Genomic DNA, 21,251 nt, shown 5'->3' on the forward strand with positions numbered 1-21,251 from the left:
AAACTGCACAGACTCAAGGTCTGGGTCCTGGTTTTAGCCCCCTCTCATTGTTTACTACTCTGCCTGAAGCATGCTCTCGGTAGTTGGGTTCATACCCAGTGGTCAAACCATACCTCAGTCAGCCTCACACCTTCCTTCCTCAGCTCCTGCCAGTGCACTGGATGTAGCCTAAAAGGCTCCCCCAGTTGTCTTGTTCCAGTTATCCTACACTTCCACTGGTCTACCAAGAAGTACTTAGGATTGTTTTCACTCTGTACCGAATGTTTTTGATAATGAGCAGCAGGGCATAGTATGGGAACAGAGCTGCATGTTGGTTCACATGATCTATTTTCTCAAATCCTGGGAGCTCAGACCTGCTAGCACTTTCCTGATCAAGCCTAACTTGGAATACAGATCATTCAAATGTAACCAGTCACATTCCCCCCCCCTCCCCATCCATAAATTTGCATCCTGTCATTTTGGCCTGAAGTGGGCAGCAGGCCCTCAAGGGGGTTTGCAATAACAACATACAGAAAGTGGTTTTAAAGCACTCAGTGTTCCAGTTTAAAAAAACAAACAATAACATTTCAAGAACTTCAGCAATAGCACTGCAGAATTTAAATACAGATCTAAACAAAGCTAGTTGGCTAATTATTCTTTTGCAACAGAAAAACTTTAGCCTTGTTGACAGCCATGCATAAGTTGGCTTGTTCAGATAACCTAAAGTAGGCATTGCGACTGGGAATGAGGATATTTGGCAAATGTGTGGAACCCCCCAGTAGTTGCTGTAACCTTCCAACAATTTAACTCCACCCCCAAAGGTGCATTCCTCCATTGTATCCCGAGACAGACGGGTGCCATCAACATCTTCAGAAGTGGCCAACCACCAGATGTCCTTAGAACTCTTGCATGCAAGATTTGAAGGCACCACCTGTCCTTTGTTTTGCCCCAGCTCTTGGTATTTAGAGGTGTATCCTAAAAGTTCCATTAAGCTAAAATGACAAATAATTAAGCAGATTGCCCATGCTATTCACAGGATACTACTACACAACTGAAAATAGTTCATTAAATATATGTAACACCTTAAGACCTCTTGGAAGCATAGAAGACGCTAAGAATGGTTATTACACTGAGACAAATATTGTTGAAAGAAAATGAGAACATTTGTTTTTATTTGTGGAGGGAGTTCAATCTCCTGATAACCATGTTGGGATTCTTCACATTTTCTTTTTCTTAGGCAAGTGAAGGAGTTGATTGATTTTTCCAAGAAGCTGTCCTTTCAGAAGCCTGATTTGGCTTCTAGCCCACAACTTGGAAACCTCATTCTGTCACTTTAATCATAATTGAATGCCTTACTGCCCTAGAAATAAGCACTGTCTGCCCCATAGTAACAGCTACTGACTGCTGATGAACTATAAATAAAATCTACCCCATGAGTATGGCAAGCCAAAAGTCAAGGTAATGGCAGTATATGTATCATTGTCTCAACCGAAAGGCCTTGAATGCTTTACTTCTCGTGGTACTTAAACATAAGTGGTTGGCTGGCATCTCTCTGTCTTGGGAGACAATGTGCCTTTGAGAGTGAAATCAAACTGTTGGAAGCTTACAACGCCTGCTGCGACTGTAGAGACGGATATGGAAGAGACAGGTTTTGTTGTAATTGGGACAGGTGAAGGCCCTAGGTTTTGCTGTTCCAGATGCACCATGGCATTTCTTCTCTTTCCTGGCACGGCCCCCTGCCAGCTTTTAAAGTTGAGATTCAGCTTGCTCATTTCCAAGACTCTCTACAAGACTGGTTTACTTGGAGGCATGGGCTTCCCCAAGGGCCATGGGTCTTCCCCGTTTGTGGAGGTGCTGCTGCTGTGTTCTTTTGTGATAAGATGGAGATCAGCCCCATGGGCTTCTCCAGCTGTTTAGCCTTGACTCCTGAATGATTGACAACCTACCCTGCTGCTAGGGAATCTCTCCACTCTGTGTATGGGGCAGGACAGGGAGCCAGCAGAACTGCCTCCCCTTCCCTGATCTCTGCAGACAAAGGGTTGGTGGCCTCCCATCCATTGACTTGGGCTTCTCCCTGCCAAAGGCATCCTTCATACCCTGCCAGCTCTTCCTCCTCTGACAGTTCATCCCTTAGCAACAGCCACCCCAAACCCAAGTCAATCATTATCATGAGGCCCACACCACCACCACCCCTCCCAGGGTAGCCTCCCACCCTAGTCCTTGGGTGCTGGCTTTTAAGATAGTACAGTATTTGTGGAAGCAATTATGGAGCATGCACGTTGGTAGTGGCTCCCCATCTCTCTCTCTCTCTCTCTCTCTCTCTCTCTCTCTCTCACACACACACACACACACACACAATATTACAGATCAGATCCAGAAGGTGCTGCTTTCTAACTTCCAGCTTCACTGGTTGTTGGTTGTTTAGTCGTTTAGTCGTGTTTGGCTCTTCGTGACCCCCTGGACCAGAGCACGCCAGGCCCTCTTGTCTTCCACTGCCTCCCGCAGTTTGCTCAAACTCATGCTGGTAGCTTCGAGAACACTGTCCCACCATCTCGTCCTCTGTCGTCCCCTTCTCCTTGTGCCCTCCATCTTTCCCAACATCTGGGTCTTTTCCAGGGAGTCTTCTCTTCTCATGAGGTGGCCAAAGTCTTGGAGCCTCAGCTTTAGGATCTGTCCTTCCAGTGAGCACTCAGGGCTGATTTCCTTCAGAATGGATAGGTTTGATCTTCTTGCAGTCCATGGGACTCTCAAGAGTCTCCTCCAGCACCATAATTCAAAAGCATCAATTCTTCGGTGATCAGCCTTCTTCATGGTCCAGCTCTCACTTCTATACATCACTAACTGGGAAAACCATAGCTTAAACTGTACGGTCCTTTGTTGGCAAGGTGATGTCTCTGCTTTTTAAGATGCTGTCTAGGTTTCACTAGACAGTGAACACTGGTAGAGAACCTCTACCAAGCAGAAATCTGTTTCTAAGTCAAGGGACACCTTAGCATAACCAAGCACTAACATGTTTTATCACAGCATTATAAGGGAACACCGTGTGACTATGGAGGGGATTAATCCACAGCGTCTTTGCTTGGGTTGAGATGGCATAGCAAACGGAACTAATGTTTAAATGGCATTAAAGTAAGAAGAACGGATGAATGAACAAGCTCAGTGAACATCAGAGGACAAAATGTCTTTAAGGAAGTTTAAAGACTAAAAATGCATTTAACACTACTAAAACAACTCTCTAATAATGCCTGAGCCATTTGTGCTCCTTTACATAGGGGTTACAGTGATCTAAAATATGCTGCTTGAAAAATGGCTATCTGGTGGCACCTGTCGACCTGCCTAAATTGACCTCTGAGTAGTAATAACCTTTAAGCATATAGATTCAGGTAGGTAGCCTTGTTGGTCTGACACAGTCGAAATATATATAAAAAAATTGTCCAGTAGCACCTTAGAGACAAACTAAGTTTGTTCTTGGTATAAGCTTTTGTGTGCATGCACGCTTCTTCAGATACCATATAATTAAGCATATAATTTGTTAAGAAAAGCTGTGGCTTACTGTAGAAGGAGTAGGGGTTCCCCCTATAAGGAAGCAGGATATAAATGTAAATCAGTGTGGGCCTGCCTTTGTAATGTAGAAGACGGAGTAAGAGCTATTGTTTTGTTATCAGATAAGCAATCCAAGTGCTGTTAATCCTTTAAGACTGATACTTGGCTCCCCCCACACCACACCACCTTGTTCCATTGTACTGGCACCCAGTTCAAAGGTATGGGCACCAAGCTTCAGAAGGTCAAGCAAATAAAGCTGTTGATAGGGCACTCTTGACACACAGAGAGGGAGAGCTTAGAATTGTGTGGAAAAGCTTTTAGGCTGTTCCTCTACTAGTGTCATCTGATACCGTAAAAGATTTTGTGCACTCGTCTAATCTTTATATGTAAAATAGCACAAACATAATTTGGCTGCAGTTAAAGATATGACCTACACATATTACTGCCCTTGTGACTGCTACATCACAGTAAGAGTGTAGCATTGGGAAACGGTGGACAATTGCTCCTTCCACAGGTTCCATAAGAGCCACCTGAACATGTCCTCTGCACCTCAGATAGGAACAGCAAGAGAAACCTGGTGCTCTGTGATCACTACTGCATCTCTAGAAATCCCTCCTCTTGAGGGTTGCCAAAAGCGTGGCTGCTGTAGACCCTAAAGGCTGGGAGTAGGATCTATTCCATATAATTAACTGACTGGAGGAGCACTTGCCTACCCTTAAAGCCTGTTTATTGTAATGACGAGAGCTATAGTAGCAAGTTGGAACACACCAGTTTCCCCAAGTAGGTTAAATCTCTTTGCCAATTAACTCTCATCATAGCAGCATTTTCTTACATCATGAATTTGGTCTAGACCTGTGGTTCTCAACTTGTGGGTCCCCAGATGTTGTTGGACGACAATTCCCATCACCCCTGAGCTCTGGCTTTGCTAGCTAGGGGTGATGGGAGTTGTAGTTTAACAACATCTGGGGACCCACAGGTTGAGAAAGGCTGGTCTAGACCATGGGTAGGCAAACTAAGGCCTGGGGGCCGGATCTGGCCCAATCTTCTAAATCCGGCACACGGACAGTCCAGGAATAAGCGTGTTTTTACATGAGTAGAATGTGTCCTTTTATTTCAAATGCATCTCTGGGTTATTTGTGGGGCATAGGAATTTGTTCATTTTTCCTCCAAAAATATAGTCCAGCCCCCCACAAGGTCTGAGGGACAGTGGACCGGCCCCCTGCTGAAATAGTTTGCTGCCCCTGGTCTAGACTTGGGTGACCCTACTGATAGAGGCCAGGGAACACTTTGTAAATGTCTGGATTCAAATCTCCCTGTCAGCACCACCTCCAGTTTGAGGTCTCACCACCACTAACTTCATACAGCTGTTTCCTCAAAACTCCGGAGTAAAACCTGACGTTTTCACGCAGCCTTGCCTTTCTTAAATGTTTCTAATTAGCGTGCAACAGCAAGTAGAATAGATCCTACTCCCACCCTTTAGAAACTAAAGCAGTCTTCCCTAGTCTTGCACCTTCCAGATCTTTTGGACTACAACTCACATCAGCTCCTATCCAGCATAGCAACTGTTCAGAGATTTTAGGAACTATAGTCCCAAACATTAACTGGACACTAGGTTGGAGAAGGTTGGTCTAGAGCAGTAGTTTCCAGCCTGTTTGTTTGTTTGTTTGTTTGTTTGTTTGTTTGTTTGTTTTTGGGCCATGCCCTGCCAAAAGGTAAAGGGACCTCTGACCATTAGGTCCAGTCGTGACCGACTCTGGCGTTGCAGCACTCATTTCGCTTTATTGGCCGGCATGCAGCTTCTGGGCCATGTGGCCAGCATGACTAAGCTGCTTCTAGGGAACCAGAGCAGCGCACGGAAACGCCATTTACCTTCCCGCCGGAGCGGTACCTATTTATCTACTTGCACTTTGATGTGCTTTTGAACTGCTAGGTTGGCAGGAGCAGGGACCGAGCAACGGGAGCTCACCCTGTCGCGGGGATTCAAACCACCAAACTTCTGATCAGGAAGTCCTAGGCTCTGTGGTTTAACACACAGCGCCACCCGCATCCCATGCCCCACCTAAGCATCTCTAAAATCCTGGTGTGTGTCTCCCCCCCCCCCCGTGACATATAATTCTTATAATTCAAAAAGTGAACTCCTATTCACGTGGAGGAAGCCTAAAAGGCCATTCACTGTTAATAACTCATTCTCGAATTGCCCCCCTTAAAAATCAAATTGCCCCCCTGTGGGGCGTCTGCTCCACGTTGGGAGCCCATGGGTCTAGAGCCTTGGTGGAAAGGATGAAAAGTTCATTTTTCACTTGATATTTACTTCACTAAGTGAGCAAATCTACCCCTCTTGCACAGCCAAGTGATCGAGGTTTCTGCAGGCCTTTTAGAAGGGGTGAGCGATAATGATACATAATGGTGTGAAGAAAGTAGATAGAGAGAGGTTTCTCCTCAACTCTCATAAACCTAGGGCCATGCAGTGAAGCTGAATGTTGGGAGATTCAGGACCAACAGAAGGAACAGAGTGTAGTTAAGCTGTGGAATTCAGTCCACAAGAGACAGTGATGGCCACCAACTTGGATGGCTTTAAAAGATGATTTAAACGTATTCATGGAGGGTAAGGCTATCCGTGGCTGCTAGCCGCAAGGGCTGTTTCTCTCTCCATTCTCAAAATAAATAAATAAAAATTGCCCAGTGGCACCTTAGAGACCAACTAACTTTGTTCTGGGTATAAGCTTTCATGTGCATGCACACTTCTTCAGATACCTTTCCATTCTCAAAGGTAGCGTTCCTCTGTATGCCAGTTGCCGAAACTCACAAGTGGTGGAAGATGCTATTTTACTGAAGCCCTGCTTGCAGCCTTCCCATAGGTATCTGGTTGGCCACTGTGTGAATAGGGCGATGGTCCAAATTCCTATGTTCCAAAGAAGCGAAGAACTTAGTTCACTACTGTAATGGTTCTAGGGGTTGCTCGTGCGTAAACCGGCGCCACACCTGGCTGGGTTGCCCGAGTGAACCTTTTCTGTCTGGACAGCCACTTGCCCGTGGCTGTATCAATCACTGGCAGAATCTGTCAGTGGGCGTTTCTTGAACTTCTTCCAGCAAAGAAGCTCTTTGATGCCTAGTCTCCGCCTAGTCTCCCTGCGCGGAAGCCTTCTGCGCAAGGAGGGTGTGGGCAACAGAGGACCCTTACTCTCCCCGCTGGTCCCCGGCGAGGAGTCATGGGACCGCCTTGCCGATTCCCCCATCTACCCCCCTTCTCCACTGGTGCTAGGCTGATTCCCTTCCCCAGAAGATGGGCTGCCTCTCCCCATCCCGGGACGCTCTCTGGAATCCCTCTGGAGCCCGCTCTCTCCCTCTGGCCCTGATGGCAGTTCCCTGACATCCACCCAAAATGCTGATGACTCCAGAAAATGTTCTTGTGTGCATATGCTGTATATCTAACTGTACTGTGTGTGAGAGGTTGCACATTTACAAGAGATAAAGGTAAAGGGACCCCTGACCATTAGGTCCAGTCATGGCCAACTCTGGGGTTGCGGCGCTCATCTTGCTTTATTGGCTGAGGGAGCCGACGTACAGCTTCCAGGTCATGTGGCCAGTATGACTAAGCCGCTTCTGGCAAACCAGAGCAGCGCACGGAAATGCCGTTTACCTTCCTGCCGGAGTGGTACCTATTTATCTACTTGCACTTTGACTTGCTTTCGAACTGCTAGGTGGGCAGGAGCAGGGACTGAGCAACGGGAGCTCACCCCGTTGCAGGGATTCGAACCGCCGACCTTCTGATCAGCAAGTCCTAGGCTCTGTGGTTTAACCCATAGTGCTACCCGCGTCCTAATATAATAACAAGAACAAGAACAAGAACAAGAACAATAATAATAAATAACTTATACCCCGCCCATCTGACTGGGTTTCCCCAGCCACCCTGGATGGCTCGCAACAGAATAATATTAATAAGAATAAGCAGCAATAAAAGATCAAACATTAAAAACTTCTCTAAACAGGGCTGCCTTCAGATGTCTTCTAAAAGTCACAGTACTTTTCACTTGTGGTGCATTTGCACAAAGGCTGATTTTGTGCAATGTGGGATTTGTATTTCCAGGGTGGGGGAGGTGCAAGATTGGCGCCGCCCTCAAAACCTTGTGTAATGGAACATCCTTTTTAAAAATTTGTGGAAAAGTTCCACTGATGGGAACATAATTTGCTATGAGATGTAACTACACTGAAAATCAAGCAGATTTAATTACTTCTGCAGATGCCATGAGAATGCATCCCTGGGTATTATCTCACCCCAACTCCCTCAAGGTTTGAGCAAGCTTATTAACAGTTGGGTGACTCTGTTTGCTACAACATTCGGTTTTTTGTTTCTGTTTCTTTTTAATAAGTAACCACTGCAGGTGTAAAATTAAAAAATAATCTAGTTATGAACCTCAAGATAAATAATACTAATTGCTGGAGGATTCTGCTAAAAATGTGGCCTTTGTTTTTCTCACAAAACACTTGACACTTGGAGTAAGTGAATCATAAAATACTTGAGAGCCAGTGTGGTGTAGTGGTTAAGAGCAGTGGACTCGTAATCTGGGGAACCGGGTTTGCGTCTCCGCTCCTCCACCTGCAGCTGCTGGGTGACCTTGGGCCAGTCACACTTCTCGGAAGTCTCTCAGCCCCACTCACCTCACAGAGTGTTTGTTGTGGGGCAGGAAGGGAAAGGAGAATGTTAGCTGCTTTGAGACTCCTTAAAGGGAGTGAAAGGCGGGATATCAAATCCAAACTCCTCTTCTTCTTCTTGACCAGATGTATTTAATAGCATTTGTATTATAGGTCCTAGGAGAAAGTATAAACTCTGTTTCCATTTTCCCACACCAAAACAAGGTGTAGTAGCAAGCATGTGGAACATATTATTACTATTCAACAATTATTTAATGCCATTAGTATATGATACGTGTGTGTGTGTGTGTGTGTGTGTGTGTGTGTGTGTGTGTGTTTGTAATTATCTATCTATCTTTCTTCATTCATAGAAGTGACTAGTTGTTCTGGGGCTGGAGGGAAGGAGACCAATAGAATGAAGGTTATGTAGCTTAGTAATTAATGAAAGGGACAATAATAGAGTTGCAAAGGACTTTAAAGTTCAGTGGAAAATTAGGCTATGTTCTTCATAAAACACTTGCGCTGAAGAAGTGGATTTTGGGAGGGAGTTAAAAAAAATGTCTTGACAGAAAGCTCAGGTGAAACTGTTCCAGATGGACATATTCCAAATTAATTGTGCCTCTGGCAGGTAGCTGGCACTTCTTTCAAAACAAAAAACAGAATAAGTAGAAAGCCAAACAACTCTTCTCCTTTCTCTCCTGTTGCCAGTGGGATGCTGGATTCCTTTATCAAATCCCTTCTGAGATGCATTAAAACTAGCAAAAACAAAGTGTCACGGCATACTTAAGCCTAACAGATTTATTGTGGCGAAAGCTTCTGTGGAGTAGTTCTTATTTATTTACAATATTTGCATGCCATCCAATGACAAAGTTCTTCGGGTGGCTTACAGTATCAATAAAACAATAAATCACGACTGTAAACAACATAGGAGGGGATTAGAGCTCTTGTCATCCATGAAAGCTTATGCTGTAATAAATCCATTAAGACTATTTAGTTTTGCTGCAACAAACACTACTGCCTGTCTAGAATGGAAAAGCATTCTAGACTTACCATTGAATGGAAAACTAGAAGCTCAGTGTACATCATTTAATTCAGGGGTTCTTACCCTGTGATCCATGGACCCCTTTAGCATCATTGGATGGGCTTCAGGGGGTCTGTGAACTGGGTGCAGAAAATGCTATTTACAATTCTTTGATTCTATGAAAGGGGGCCAGTGACTCAAAAAAGGTTAAGAACCACTGGTTTAACTGGTGTTGCAGTTTTTATCTGATTCAACAAAAAACTCAAAACAAATATTGCATAAGATTAAAATAAACAAGGGTGTTATACAAATTGCCTTGTTTGGTAATAAAGAGGGAGGGTAGGCTAAGCTAACCAGTGTTGTATTCAAGGATTTTGGAGCATGGCTCCCTGTGTAAATATATCTGAAAGATGCTATAATACTGCAACTAAGAGAACCAAATCAAACCAACTCCCCACTGTTCGTGGTGGGTCAGAATTCCTCTGGGGGCAGATGTCATTTCAGCTGAGGTTCTGGAATTTCCTGGTGAGAACGGTTCTCAAAATCATATGCAGTTCGTATGACCTGTTGGTATGTAGATGTTGGCTATGTATTGAAGTGGCATAACAACACACACACACACACACACACACACGCAAAGTGCTAGATTGTTTTTCCTACCTGATTTTGTGGAGAGTACGAAGTGGTTCAGGTTTACTTTAAAGTTTTTACAGATGTTTCAAACAGCTGCTGAGGTCCACAACAATCCTGTTCACTTGCAAGGATTAAACTATCATCGCCTATTCTTCTTTCCTAGACATCAGACATCCAGAGGAACTCTCCCTTTTGAGGAAGCCCAGAGATCCCACAAAGAAGAAAAAGAAAAAACTGGATGACCAGTATGAAGATGAGACACTTGAGCTGGAAGGACCATTAATCACCCCTGGATCAGGTGGAGCCTATATTTTGCTTTAGAGGAATAAAAGGAATGATAAGGTTGGAGAAGGAGAGAAGTATGGAGAGCGATGTAAACATGTCACTGGGTGGATGGGTGGGAATGCTAAGGAAGAGAAAGTTTAGAACTGAAACTGGAGCAGGTGCTAAATGGAAAGATGCACAGTCACACCTAATCTCTTGATGGCCTTGCAGGAAATGGCCTTGCAGCTAAAATCTACAGAATTCATTGGGGAGCTGTATGCTGCTTGGTAATGAGACTCACCCTGTTCCACAATTAAGACAGTGGCACTGTGACAACTGCTAATCTGAGTATTGTGCCTGACTCACTGAGCCATTTGGCCTTGCGCATGGGTAACAGTCCATTAGGTGCAGCGTCAAATCTGGGGACGTGTCTTTGTATGTTCCCAAATTCCCCCTCACACACACACCTGCTCATCATTTCTGCACCCAATACGGTGGATAATAAATTAGTTTTGTGTCAATAGAAGTGCTAACTGTTTTCTGAAATAAGAAGCAGTGCTTTTCCTTTCACCTGCCAGTGGATAATGGGAAGCTTAACAGCTTTTGTTTTTATCTGTATTTGTTGGTTTAATAGCACAGCCTGCAGATATATTAAAAAGTAGCCCTGTGTTCTTTGCTGGCTGTCTAATAATGGATTTTTCCTACATACAAGCTATGACTTGGCTTGTTTATAGAGTTGGATAGGATGCTTCTGAATGGAGGTTGTGAATTTGAAGACGATGGGACGTTTCCAGGCATTGCAGATATTTTGAGAATAGCCTTGGATTGAACAGTCCTGTTGTATGGATGTGACATTCTGAACACCCACGTAGTGTGAGTGATGGTGATACTGAAAAAAATAGTAGTGATGTTTGCCTATATCCCAGCCACCAAATGGAGCCCTGGGTGTTTAGCATAAAAATGCAAAACTGCAATAACAAAACGTGTTTGAAATATTTTTAAAGGGGGGCAACAGTTATTTTATGATTAAAATTGTATAGTACTCTGCTTTTAAAAATAAATTTCCGAACCAGATACATGGGAAAAGGAAAGAATGCCCTAATGAGAAACATGCAGTGGATTCTCTGCAGTCTTCCTCATGTTTGAAAGGCCTCTGACAAAACACTGACATCTGGAAGGAACAAATTCCACACTGAAAATTGCTCTGTTCTAAAAAGCTTTCAGATGCAACGCTGGGATCCCTCAACATGGGGGTGGGGTTTGGTCAGATTGAGATTCTTGGAGGAAGTCTCAATTGTAGCTAAGACTTGTACCTTTCAGGGCCTTGAATCCCAACACTAAACTTCAAATTTAACACCAGGTTAAGTTTAATATACTGCTTTATGGGCAGCCAATGTCATAGGGGTGTGTTGGTGCAGTAATTGTGTCTTACCAGTTTCCAGCAGAGTGACTGCTAGGGTCATGGGTACACCTGCTATAAGCAACCCCATCAGGAATTGGTTCTTTGCATATCTCTAGCTTCTGGAGCCTTCTGTCCTGCCAAAAGCTACCATCTAATTTTAATTGTGAGGCAGTGTGTGCTGGCTTGAGGACCAGCACTCCCTTCTTAGTTGGCAGCAGGAAGTACTGACATCAGACACTCGGAGGTGTGAAGAGGGCATGCTGGGGCCAGTCCCAAGGAACCCCTGTGGAGAAATGTCTAACAGATCATTTTACTGATGTAAACACAAGTAGTAACTTAATGCCTGAAACATCTTTCCTGTCTGGCTCCATTTAAAATGCCAGCCTCCTTGTCTTAAGGGGCAAGCTAGAGGTGTCATGTCCCTGTGAATGACTTCAAGTCAAACTTACTCTTAATTGCTGCTTTACTGCAGGATCATCTTCAAGTGAGTTAGGCTCAGCATGCTTGCTAGGAAGTCAGAAATCAATAGGACAGACTTCTGCCATTGTGTCACCAACCACAATTAGGTTTTTACATCTAGATATTCTTCCTTTGTCCCCATGCTTCTGAGCGTGCATACATAATTAAAGATAGCATCATAGAGCTTTCCAGTGTGCATTGATCCTTCCAAGAAATAATTAAAACTAAAAAAAATCTTAAAATTACAAGAGATCCAGTCCCTACATGCTGTTGTGAGAATTCAAAACACATGCCTTGCATAGTTTCCTGAAATTCACCCTATTTTGAGAGAATGGGAGTGCTTTGGAAGGGAAGTTGCAAAACTAGTCTTAGAACAGTGATTGGTTTATTTTCTTTCTGAAAAGTTCTCCTTTCATGTCCTCCCCCTCATGCTTCATTTTCCTTGTGTTCCCCTGTGCACATTTTTACTATTAGGCAAGTAAAAAAACCAACCCAACCCTACCTGTTAATCTAGAATTGCTCTTAGCTGCCTCAAGTCCATAGAGTAGGTTACCAGTGTAATTAAAACTGGGTATTGATTGTTTAGACATGATTGTTTAGAATGATGGCTTCTCTCCTTGGTTTTTAAAACCTATTTCTGTATATAGTATTCTCGACAGGGAAGGGCTGTACCTCAGCTGTAGAGGATGTGCTTTGTATTCAGAAGGTCCCAGGTCCAATCCCCAGCAGGCTAGGAATGTCCCTGTCTGAAACCTTAGAGAGCCACTACCAGTCAGTGCAGTCTACCTGGAGGCTGAACTATTTTCTGTGTGCAAATCTTGTACCACGGAGCTGCAGCTCTGGGTAATCACCTCATCCACGATCTCCCATCACAGCTGTTCCAATTTCTGGATGGAAGATTGCCTGGCTGGAAACCTGATGGTGAGCAGCAGTGGGTTTTGTTCTGTTTTTAAATTATTATCTTTTAAAGCATTAGGCAAATTCATGGAGGAAGCGAGCCATGTGAGTAAAACATGCTTGAGTCCCTCACTAGTAAAGGTAAAGGGACCCCTGACCATTAGGTCCAGTCGTGGCCGACTCTGGGGTTGCGGCGCTCATCTCGCTTTATTGGCCGAGGGAGCCGGCGTCCAGCTTCTGGGTCATGTGGCCAGCATGACTAAGCCGCTTCTGGCGAACCAGAGCAGCGCACGGAAACGCCATTTACCTTCCCACCAGAGCGGTACCTATTGATCTACTTGCACTTTGATGTGCTTTCAAATTGCTAGGTGGGCAGGAGCAGGGACCGAACAACGGGAGCTCACCCCATCGCGGGGATTCGAACCGCTGACCTTCTGATCGGCAAGCCCTAGGCTGATTTTTCACCACCCCCACTTGTGGACAAGGGATGAGGAGGTGTTCTGCATACAGTAATCAGGCCAGGGTTGTGCGGAAGGACAGGTAAATGCGCACATGCAGCACCTGCTCACAGTTGCTATGCAGATAGGAGAATGTCAACTTGCTGCACACCCCAAGACATTATGTAAGATTCAGTTCCTTTTGCAGCAGCGCATCGTGGATTACTTCTTAAAATCTGCTCATTCCACATAATTTTGGTTCAGGGACATGAGTGCCGTAGACAACAGTACATTCCACTCCACATACGTTACAGCAAGTCTTAGAACTGGATTCTGGGAAACATTAAAGATTTGGCGGGGGATAATGAATGGTTTGCTACAACTTACCTTTGCAGCACTCCCTTCTTGCACACCTTGTTAGCCTGAGGATTTAATATACACTCGTATTCATACACAGTTCATTTAAAGGTAGTAATTTGGCCACTGGCATTAAGCCACAAGCCCGCCAGTCGCTCATTTCCAAAGAGCATTCTTCGCTGTTGCTTGTTAGAATGAATAACAAATACATTCTTGCCAGTTACATATCTTCTTGCCGCCCACTGCAACCCAGTTTAAGGCCACGAACTTTTACCTGCCATGACTTCATTAAAATGAGTTGTTGATCTAGAATGAAATCCCACGCAGTCCCAATTCCCTACGCGCCACAGTTGGTAACAGAGAGGGAGGTACTTTTTCACCACTGGCTATCAGGTCAGAAATGCACCGTGACCAGGGGCATCCATGTGTGTGCTGTGTATTCATTCGTACATTTGGGTTTCATGCAGCTTACTGAATTGCATAACTTTTTTGGTTTGCATTATTTAGTGGCTGGAGACTCTGCACTTAACCTTAGGATAGAGATGTTATGTAGAAGACAACCCTCAACTGTGGGGGGTAGGGTATGGGTCATTCCTGGGAGAGGGGGAAATCCTGATCATGGAAAGAAATCATTATTTTTGTAAGGGTTGGAAAAAATGATTTCAATTAATGGGAACTATATAAAATTACTTAAACATCAGAATGAATCTTGGATTCTGGCCATGTCCCTACAGACCACACAAGAATTCTGGAGATGTTATGAATTTTGTTTACTAAGTTACTCTGTGTGTGTGTGTGTGTGTTTTCCTGCTTCTGTTGCTAATGGCTTGGATTCTTTGACCTGCTTAATGATAAAGGGGGGGGGGGTCAGGATTTCTCAACACTAGGTCTTCAGTCCTTGGGGGAGGATATTGCTCTTCAAGGATCACACCCTGGCTCACCTCCCCTCCCCTCTTCACCATTGTGGCTTTTTTGTTTTGTTTTATCACAGTGCTTCAAAGTTCAGATAAACTGAAGGGAGCAATTTAGCAATCCTGCTTTGTAGTTTGTCCTCTCCTGCCCTTGGCATTCCTCCACAAAACCCAGAATTGTAAATAAATTGGTTAGTTGCTTTGTAAAGAGTGCTTTTGCTCAAAATATGAGAGAGAAGCAAGATTTAAAAAAACAAAAAACAAAATCCATTAATAGGGAGGAGAGAACACACACACACACACACACACAGAGAGAGAGAGAGAGAGAGAGAGAGAGAGAGAGAGAGAGAGAGAGAGATTGTGGCACTTGGCTAAGTGTCATGACAAACACAGTTGAGTTCAGCATGAGACCTGCTATGCAAGGTGTCATTAAGGGCCAAACTAGATATCACACAGAAAACAAAGGAAAACAAGTCTCCCAGCATTGTTAAATGAAAGCATTGTCTGAGGCCACTGTCAGGACTGTAGGAGAGGATAACTAACCAGAGGAGGGAAGGTTGTATTTCTGTCCGGAATTGCATACATATAACCCAGCTGCTTTTCTACTCAGGAGAAGAGAAAGGAGTAACTTTTCCCATGTTGGTGGAAAATAAGTTAGGTCTGTGGGGAGAAGCTTTTGAGTGAGGAAAATGGCTGGAGGAGGGAAGGTTTTTTATTTAAGCAGCGAGTCTCTCTCCTTACTTCCCTCACTTCCTGATTGTAGCAGCTTCAGATTTAAGAGAGAGAGTTAAAACCACTGGGATATGGTAACATACCTCCAGCGCAATGTCTAGTTTTCCCCCCAAGAGAGAAAAATGGATGGCTTTCCTATGGATCCAGACAAGCCTGTAGAAGAAAAAGCCTTCCCCCTAAGTGTCAATCTACTGAGTGATTCTAAATTCACTGGCTGTTGCTTTTCCAATGCAAAGCAGAGCATAGATAGAAGAACAGGGGAGTGTGATTTGCAAGCGAAGGGCAGCTGTGGTGGGGTTGGTGGCTCATTTGCTCTCCCCTGCAAATTCTCAGTATCCCTTCTTTGCAGTGAAGTGGAAGCCAAGATTCCGTGACCCGTTTTTGCTCAAATTGCAGGTCAGCCCTCTGTTCTGGAATGCTGTTGATTCTACAGTTTCAGCAACTAAGAACCCTTAGGCACTATACTTTTAAAGCAGAATCACAAATTTGTGTAAGGAGAATCCATTTGCCTCTTAGAGCTACAGTTCTCAAGAGTGGGTTATTACCGTATTTTTCGCCCCATAGGACGCACCGGCCCATAGGACGCACCAAGTTTTTTGGGGGGGAAATAAAGGGGGGGGAATTATTTCCCCCCCCAGGCGCTTGTGGGGCCGGCAGCAGGGAGAAGCGCTCTTCTCTCCGCCGCCCGCCTGCAGACCAGGTCCGGGGACAGCGGGAGGACGCGCTGCGCCTCCCAGCTGTCCCCGGAGCTTGCGGGGCTGGCGGCCGGGAGAAGCACGCGTCTCCCCGCCATCAGCCTCCAAACCACATCAGGAGACAGCAGGATGGCGGCGTTCCGCCTCCCCGCTGTCCCCCAACCTTGTGGGACTGGCGCTGCGGCTCTCCTGAAGCCTGGAGAGCGAGAGGGGTCGGTGCGCACCGACCCCTCTCACTCTCCAGGCTTCAGCGAAAGCCTGCATTCACCCCATAGGACGCACATGCATTTCCCCTTCATTTTTGGAGGGGAAAAAGTGCGTCCTATAGGGCGAAAAATACGATAATTCTTCTTCCAGGGGAACTCCAAGAATTGTAGCTCTCTGATGGGAATAGGAAGGCTCCTAAGCACTCTCAGACCTGTAACAAGCTGCAGCTCCCAGGACTCTTTGTTTAAAGTTGTGTGGCACAATTTTAGATGTACGGTGGACGCTCGGGTTGTGAAAGTGATCCGTGCGGGAGGCACGTTCGCAACCCGCAGCGTCGCGTCTGCACATGCATGGATCACGATTCGGCGCTTATGCGCAAAGCGTGCTTTAGTATTTCTGTGCATGCGCGAGTGCCGAATCCTAGAAGTAACCTGTCTCAGTACTTCTGGGTTCGGCACGGTGTGCAAACTGAAAACACGCAACCTGAAGCATTTGAAACCCAAGGTATGACTGTGTTGTGCAGATGGGGGTCTAATTCTCCAAATGGTTAATAAAGGACATAGAATTGCCACCAAATGAAATGCAGTAGCAGCAAGGGCAAAGTGCTAAAGTGTTAAGGATTTTGCTTTAAAAGCTACAAGAGAAAAAGGATACGGAAGAACCTCTATCGGTTTCAAGTAGCGTGTGATTGCATTTGCTCTCATGTCTGTCTTAACTTGCCTGCTTTTGAAAGACTCGTTTTGACAAAGACTGTTCTATTTTGTTTTGTTTACCTTTTTTTTTACTCTAGAAAGTGTAGTGTACATTGATAGCATTGTGGTTTTTTTAGAAAAACAATTTGTCAAGGAGGAATGCCTCTTAATTTCCAAGTGGGAACATTTCTAAAGCGAAAATGGGAAGAAATGGAATACCTGGGAGGTGGGTTTTTGTGCATAGGCATCTCATTTTGCAGCAGCAAGCTATTAAGCACTGCTTCTTTACAGGCTTCCTTGAAATAAATGCAGATTGGAATAATCAGTTGCACAGTGAATTGACTCCTGTGTGAGCTGCAGGATGGTTGTGCAGAAGCAGCTGGCTTCCTTAGAATCCCAGCAGCCTTTCTCGGTGGCGGTTGGATTCCAGTTGTCGTCGTCCTTCAGGCTCCAGTGCTATCACACACCTGTTCCAGGCCACAGGCCTTTGCCTGGGTTTTTAGTTTAGAGGAAAGGCAAGTACGAGGCAACATGATAGAAGCTTATAAAAGAATGTGTGGCGTGGAGAAAAGGAATAGAGAAAAGATGTTCTCCTCTCATAACAGTAGAACTCGTGGACATTCAGAGAAGCTGTAAGTTACTGGAAGACTTAGGACAGATCAAAGAAAGGGCTTTTTCACGCAGCACATAGTCAAACTGCAGAACTCACTCGTCTAGGAGGCGGTGATGACCACCACCCTTTAAAAGAGGAGGGCACAAATTCATGGAGGAGAGGGATCTCAATGGCTACTAGCCAGGATGGCTATTCTCTGCCTCCACAGTTGGAGACAGCCTTGCTTCTGAATGCCCGTTACTGGAAACCACAGAAGGAGAGAGGGCTCCTGTACTCGGAGCCTCCTTGTGAGTTCCCACAGGCATATGATTGGTTGAGAACCGGATGCTGGAATAAATGGGCCATTGGCCTGATCCAGCAGGCTATTCTTACGTACTTATGTCTTCTGCATAAAAACCCTCTTCGTGCTGTAATAGAGCAATTTATGTTCCAATTTAAAATTCTTATACAGTTTCGTCCTAAGGCAGGGATGGCGTGTGTGTTCACTAAAATCCAAAGCTCTATAAAACACAGACAAGTGCCAAACATATGTAGAATTAAATAGCAGCCTGCCTCTGAGCCCATTCTAAGCCTGGGAATTTGTTTTCAGTAACGCAACGGAACGAAGCTCAAAGCCCTTTCATAGAATCCAACCAGGTAAAACACTCAGAGGGTGTGGACCAGTGATTCTAGGGGGAGAGTCCAGGGTCTATCTAGAGAGGCTTGGAGGGCTGTATTCTGCGCCCAAGGCATGAGATTCCTCACCTCTAGTGTCTATAAGCTGAACAAGTCTCTCCCACTCCCAGCTTGTATTCTCCATCTGTAAAATAAAAGTAATGGCGACTTTCCTTGCAGTATTGTTAGAAAAAATGGTCTACAATCCTTATATGTTATTAGATTTACAGCAGTGAATGAGTACTATGCTTCAGAGGAAACATTGTTGCAGGGGTGTGTGGGATTTTGGCTGTCCAGGTGTTGCTAAATTACAACTCCCAGCAACCCCAGCACACATGGCTAATAGCCAGGGGTGATGGGAGTTGTAGTTCATCAAAGGCTTTCCACACAGCTACACTAGTGTGTTCTTCTAGTGGTAGTTAAATTCAGTTTCAGCTGTTCATTGCTTCTTAAAATCCACAGCTGAACAAATAATGAACTTAAGTCCTCAGCCACTGCTGCTCTCATATTCTAAATATATTTTGGGGTTCTTTTAGATCAAGCCAGAGGTGGCTTTGCAGTTTGCAGCTCTTTACAGAAACATATATGTTACAAGGCCACCAGGTGTTGGGTGTGAGAGCGGGCATTTCTGAGCCCCTTACACAACACAGAAGGGTTGTTAGAGGTCAAACTAAGCATGGCCATATTGGTAAGGTATGGTCCCTATATCTCAACTATGTCTATAGAAATTATGTTAATATAAGATCTCCAGCCACTCAAGTTTACTTATGGAGAAACCACAACACAGATAGCTGAGACTTCGAAGACGCTTCCAGTGGTTCAGTATTAGATAGTGCCCCTGCTCAGCTTTTCTTTTTATATGTGATTAATATAAGCATTCAATAATCTACAGGTTTTGTTGGAATTGATTGGTGTTATTTTACTACAAATTAGTAAAATATTCTGGAGAGAGAGAGAGAGAGAGAATTTTCCCCTGCTGCTTCTGCCCTATTAAATACTTTTGGCACAAAATTGGCTCTTTGGGGGGCTAATCTTGACTCAAATTCTGCTTGTTGTGAGTGTATAGTACAAGTTCCTTTAAAAAAACAATAGACTGGAGGAGCAAAATTTTCAAATGATCTGAAGCGAATCCGGACACCCAGAAATTAAATAGATTTAAACTGATTGGAGCAGTGGCAGCACCATCTTAATGATGCACATGGGAAGCCAGCTCTTCGAATTTCTACTTGCTGTTAATAAGACTCTGGATCCTCTACTGCAAACAGAATCATTTTCTTTATTTAAGGAAGGTTTAATGTTAATGTTAGTGTTGGACTAGACTATCCAAGCAAACTTTAGTGAAAGTCTAGTGAAGCTTTCAGTTCTGTTGAGTGGAAGCAAAATGAACTTCGAGAATTCCAACCCTTAAGGGTCTCAAGAGGCAAAATTTCTCACTCCCACATTGTAAAAGAAGTATCACAGTCCACCTTCTGCCTACCCCTATCCTAAGATGCATACTTGCCTTATTGAGCTCCCTAATAGCAGGAGGTGGGTTGCTGCATAAAGGAGACTTAAACCAGGCTTTTAAATTAAACACAGAATAATGGCAAATATTCTAAAACTCTGAAGAATGAGCCTTGCAACACATGTATAGCAAGAGGTTATAAGAAGCTCACCACAAAGAGATCATGCAGCTTAGACTCTCGTGAACTATTTTAAGAAGAGTTGGTTTTGAGCCTGGGGAGCCGCATGCTGAAATCCAGGCAGCCCTATTTGTTTCTCAGAGTTCAGCCAAGAAAGGGGAAACTTTTTACTGCCTTCTGTGAGGGCTGCTTCAGATACTCATTTCTGAAGTGGTAAAGTCCTCATGCCGTGACTTCATCATCTTCGTTTCACACGGAGAGTTTCTGTGCAATATGCAGCTTTTATGTGAAAAAGTGAAAACTCAGTTTGTTTTTCAAGAGTTCTGCTATCCTGTGTATTAACTCAGTTGGTTGTGTGTTAGGTGAAAGCTAACTGCTACAAATGGCTCCCTGCACAAAGCTGTATTGACATATAAGGATTTTTATACATTTAGAAATAAGCATCTTACATCTGATATCGGAACTTCCATACTCTCCTTTCTCCCCCCCCCCCCCCCAAATAACAAAAGACGCAGAGTCCTTTTCTTTGGTATTTATAAAGAGCAGCAGTCAGGCAGAATTCTTACCCAGTTGCTCAGTAAAAAAGAAGAAGAAGGAAAGGCAAAACTATTTCCACTTTCCAATGTTCTGGATAATGTTTGCAAAAGCACTGAGATAATTGCCAAGCATGGGAAGTAATGAATGGACTACTTCATTTCCTTCCACTGCATGTATAGGCAAAAGATGACGAAGCAGGAGTTTTGTATTTCCTCCCTTGTCAGATAGAAGTAATACTCCTCATCTTGGCCAAGTCCTCATTTTCCTGGAGGACTGGATGGAAATGGACTTACCCAGCCTGACAGCAGTCTGCTCTAATTTCACAGCACTGATTTTCCAACATGGGTGCTTGGTGCTAAAAACACTGTTACAGGCATGTGCTATTGATCTTTTTAGATTTCTGCTGTTTTGCGTTGTCACTTGGTGCACATTGCCATAATAAAATTACTGCTTGTAAGTTTATTTTACTCTTTTACCTGCCATCCGGTGTACAGTTCAGACCTCTTCACATGTGTCATGTGCTCAGTTGCACCCTTGAACATCTCTGCCTGTTTTTCACCCCTGCCTGTTTTTCACCCCTGCTATTCTTATTTCTGCTTCTTTCTGCGTCTTCATCTTACCTTCTGACTTCCTTTCTTTCCTTCTCTGTAGGCTCTGATGTTCTTTACATCGGCCCAGTGAAAGGTGAGCCCCATGTGGGTAGGACTTCATCTCCTGCGACTTTTCTTTTGACTGTTTTCCAACCTCTCATCTACACGAGTCTGAAAATCCTCATGCTACAGGACGTTCTTAGTTTTTTGCTCTACTTCCAAAGCATGGAAATTCAGTTCTGGGTTGTCTTTTCCCATTGAACAATTATTTAGGATATTGATATTGTTGTGAGATGCTTTGAGTTTGACCATGTTGTTGGAAAAGTGGCTTAGTAATATTAAATCAAAATACAGTTTTGATTTTAACATTATAT

The 21,251-nt window shown here is 44.3% G+C and overlaps 1 protein-coding gene across 4 annotated transcripts in view; it reads left to right on the top strand.

The window, feature by feature from the left end:
* FERMT2 (FERM domain containing kindlin 2) overlaps positions 1-21,251 on the top strand; it is an 89,606-nt gene that overhangs the window by 38,334 nt on the left and 30,021 nt on the right. For 2 of the 4 annotated variants that reach the window (XM_081860914.1, XM_081860915.1), the window contains exons 3-4: positions 9,972-10,106; positions 20,939-20,971. In XM_081860914.1, coding sequence (XP_081717040.1) covers positions 9,972-10,106; positions 20,939-20,971 — 168 coding nt within the window. The remainder of the gene's footprint in view (positions 1-9,971; positions 10,107-20,938; positions 20,972-21,251) is intronic. The other 2 variants (XM_081860916.1, XM_081860917.1) reach the window with 1 other exon arrangement.

This window comes from Podarcis erhardii, assembly GCF_964252035.2.
Source record: "Podarcis erhardii genome assembly, chromosome: 1".
Lineage (NCBI taxonomy): Eukaryota > Metazoa > Chordata > Lepidosauria > Squamata > Lacertidae > Podarcis > Podarcis erhardii.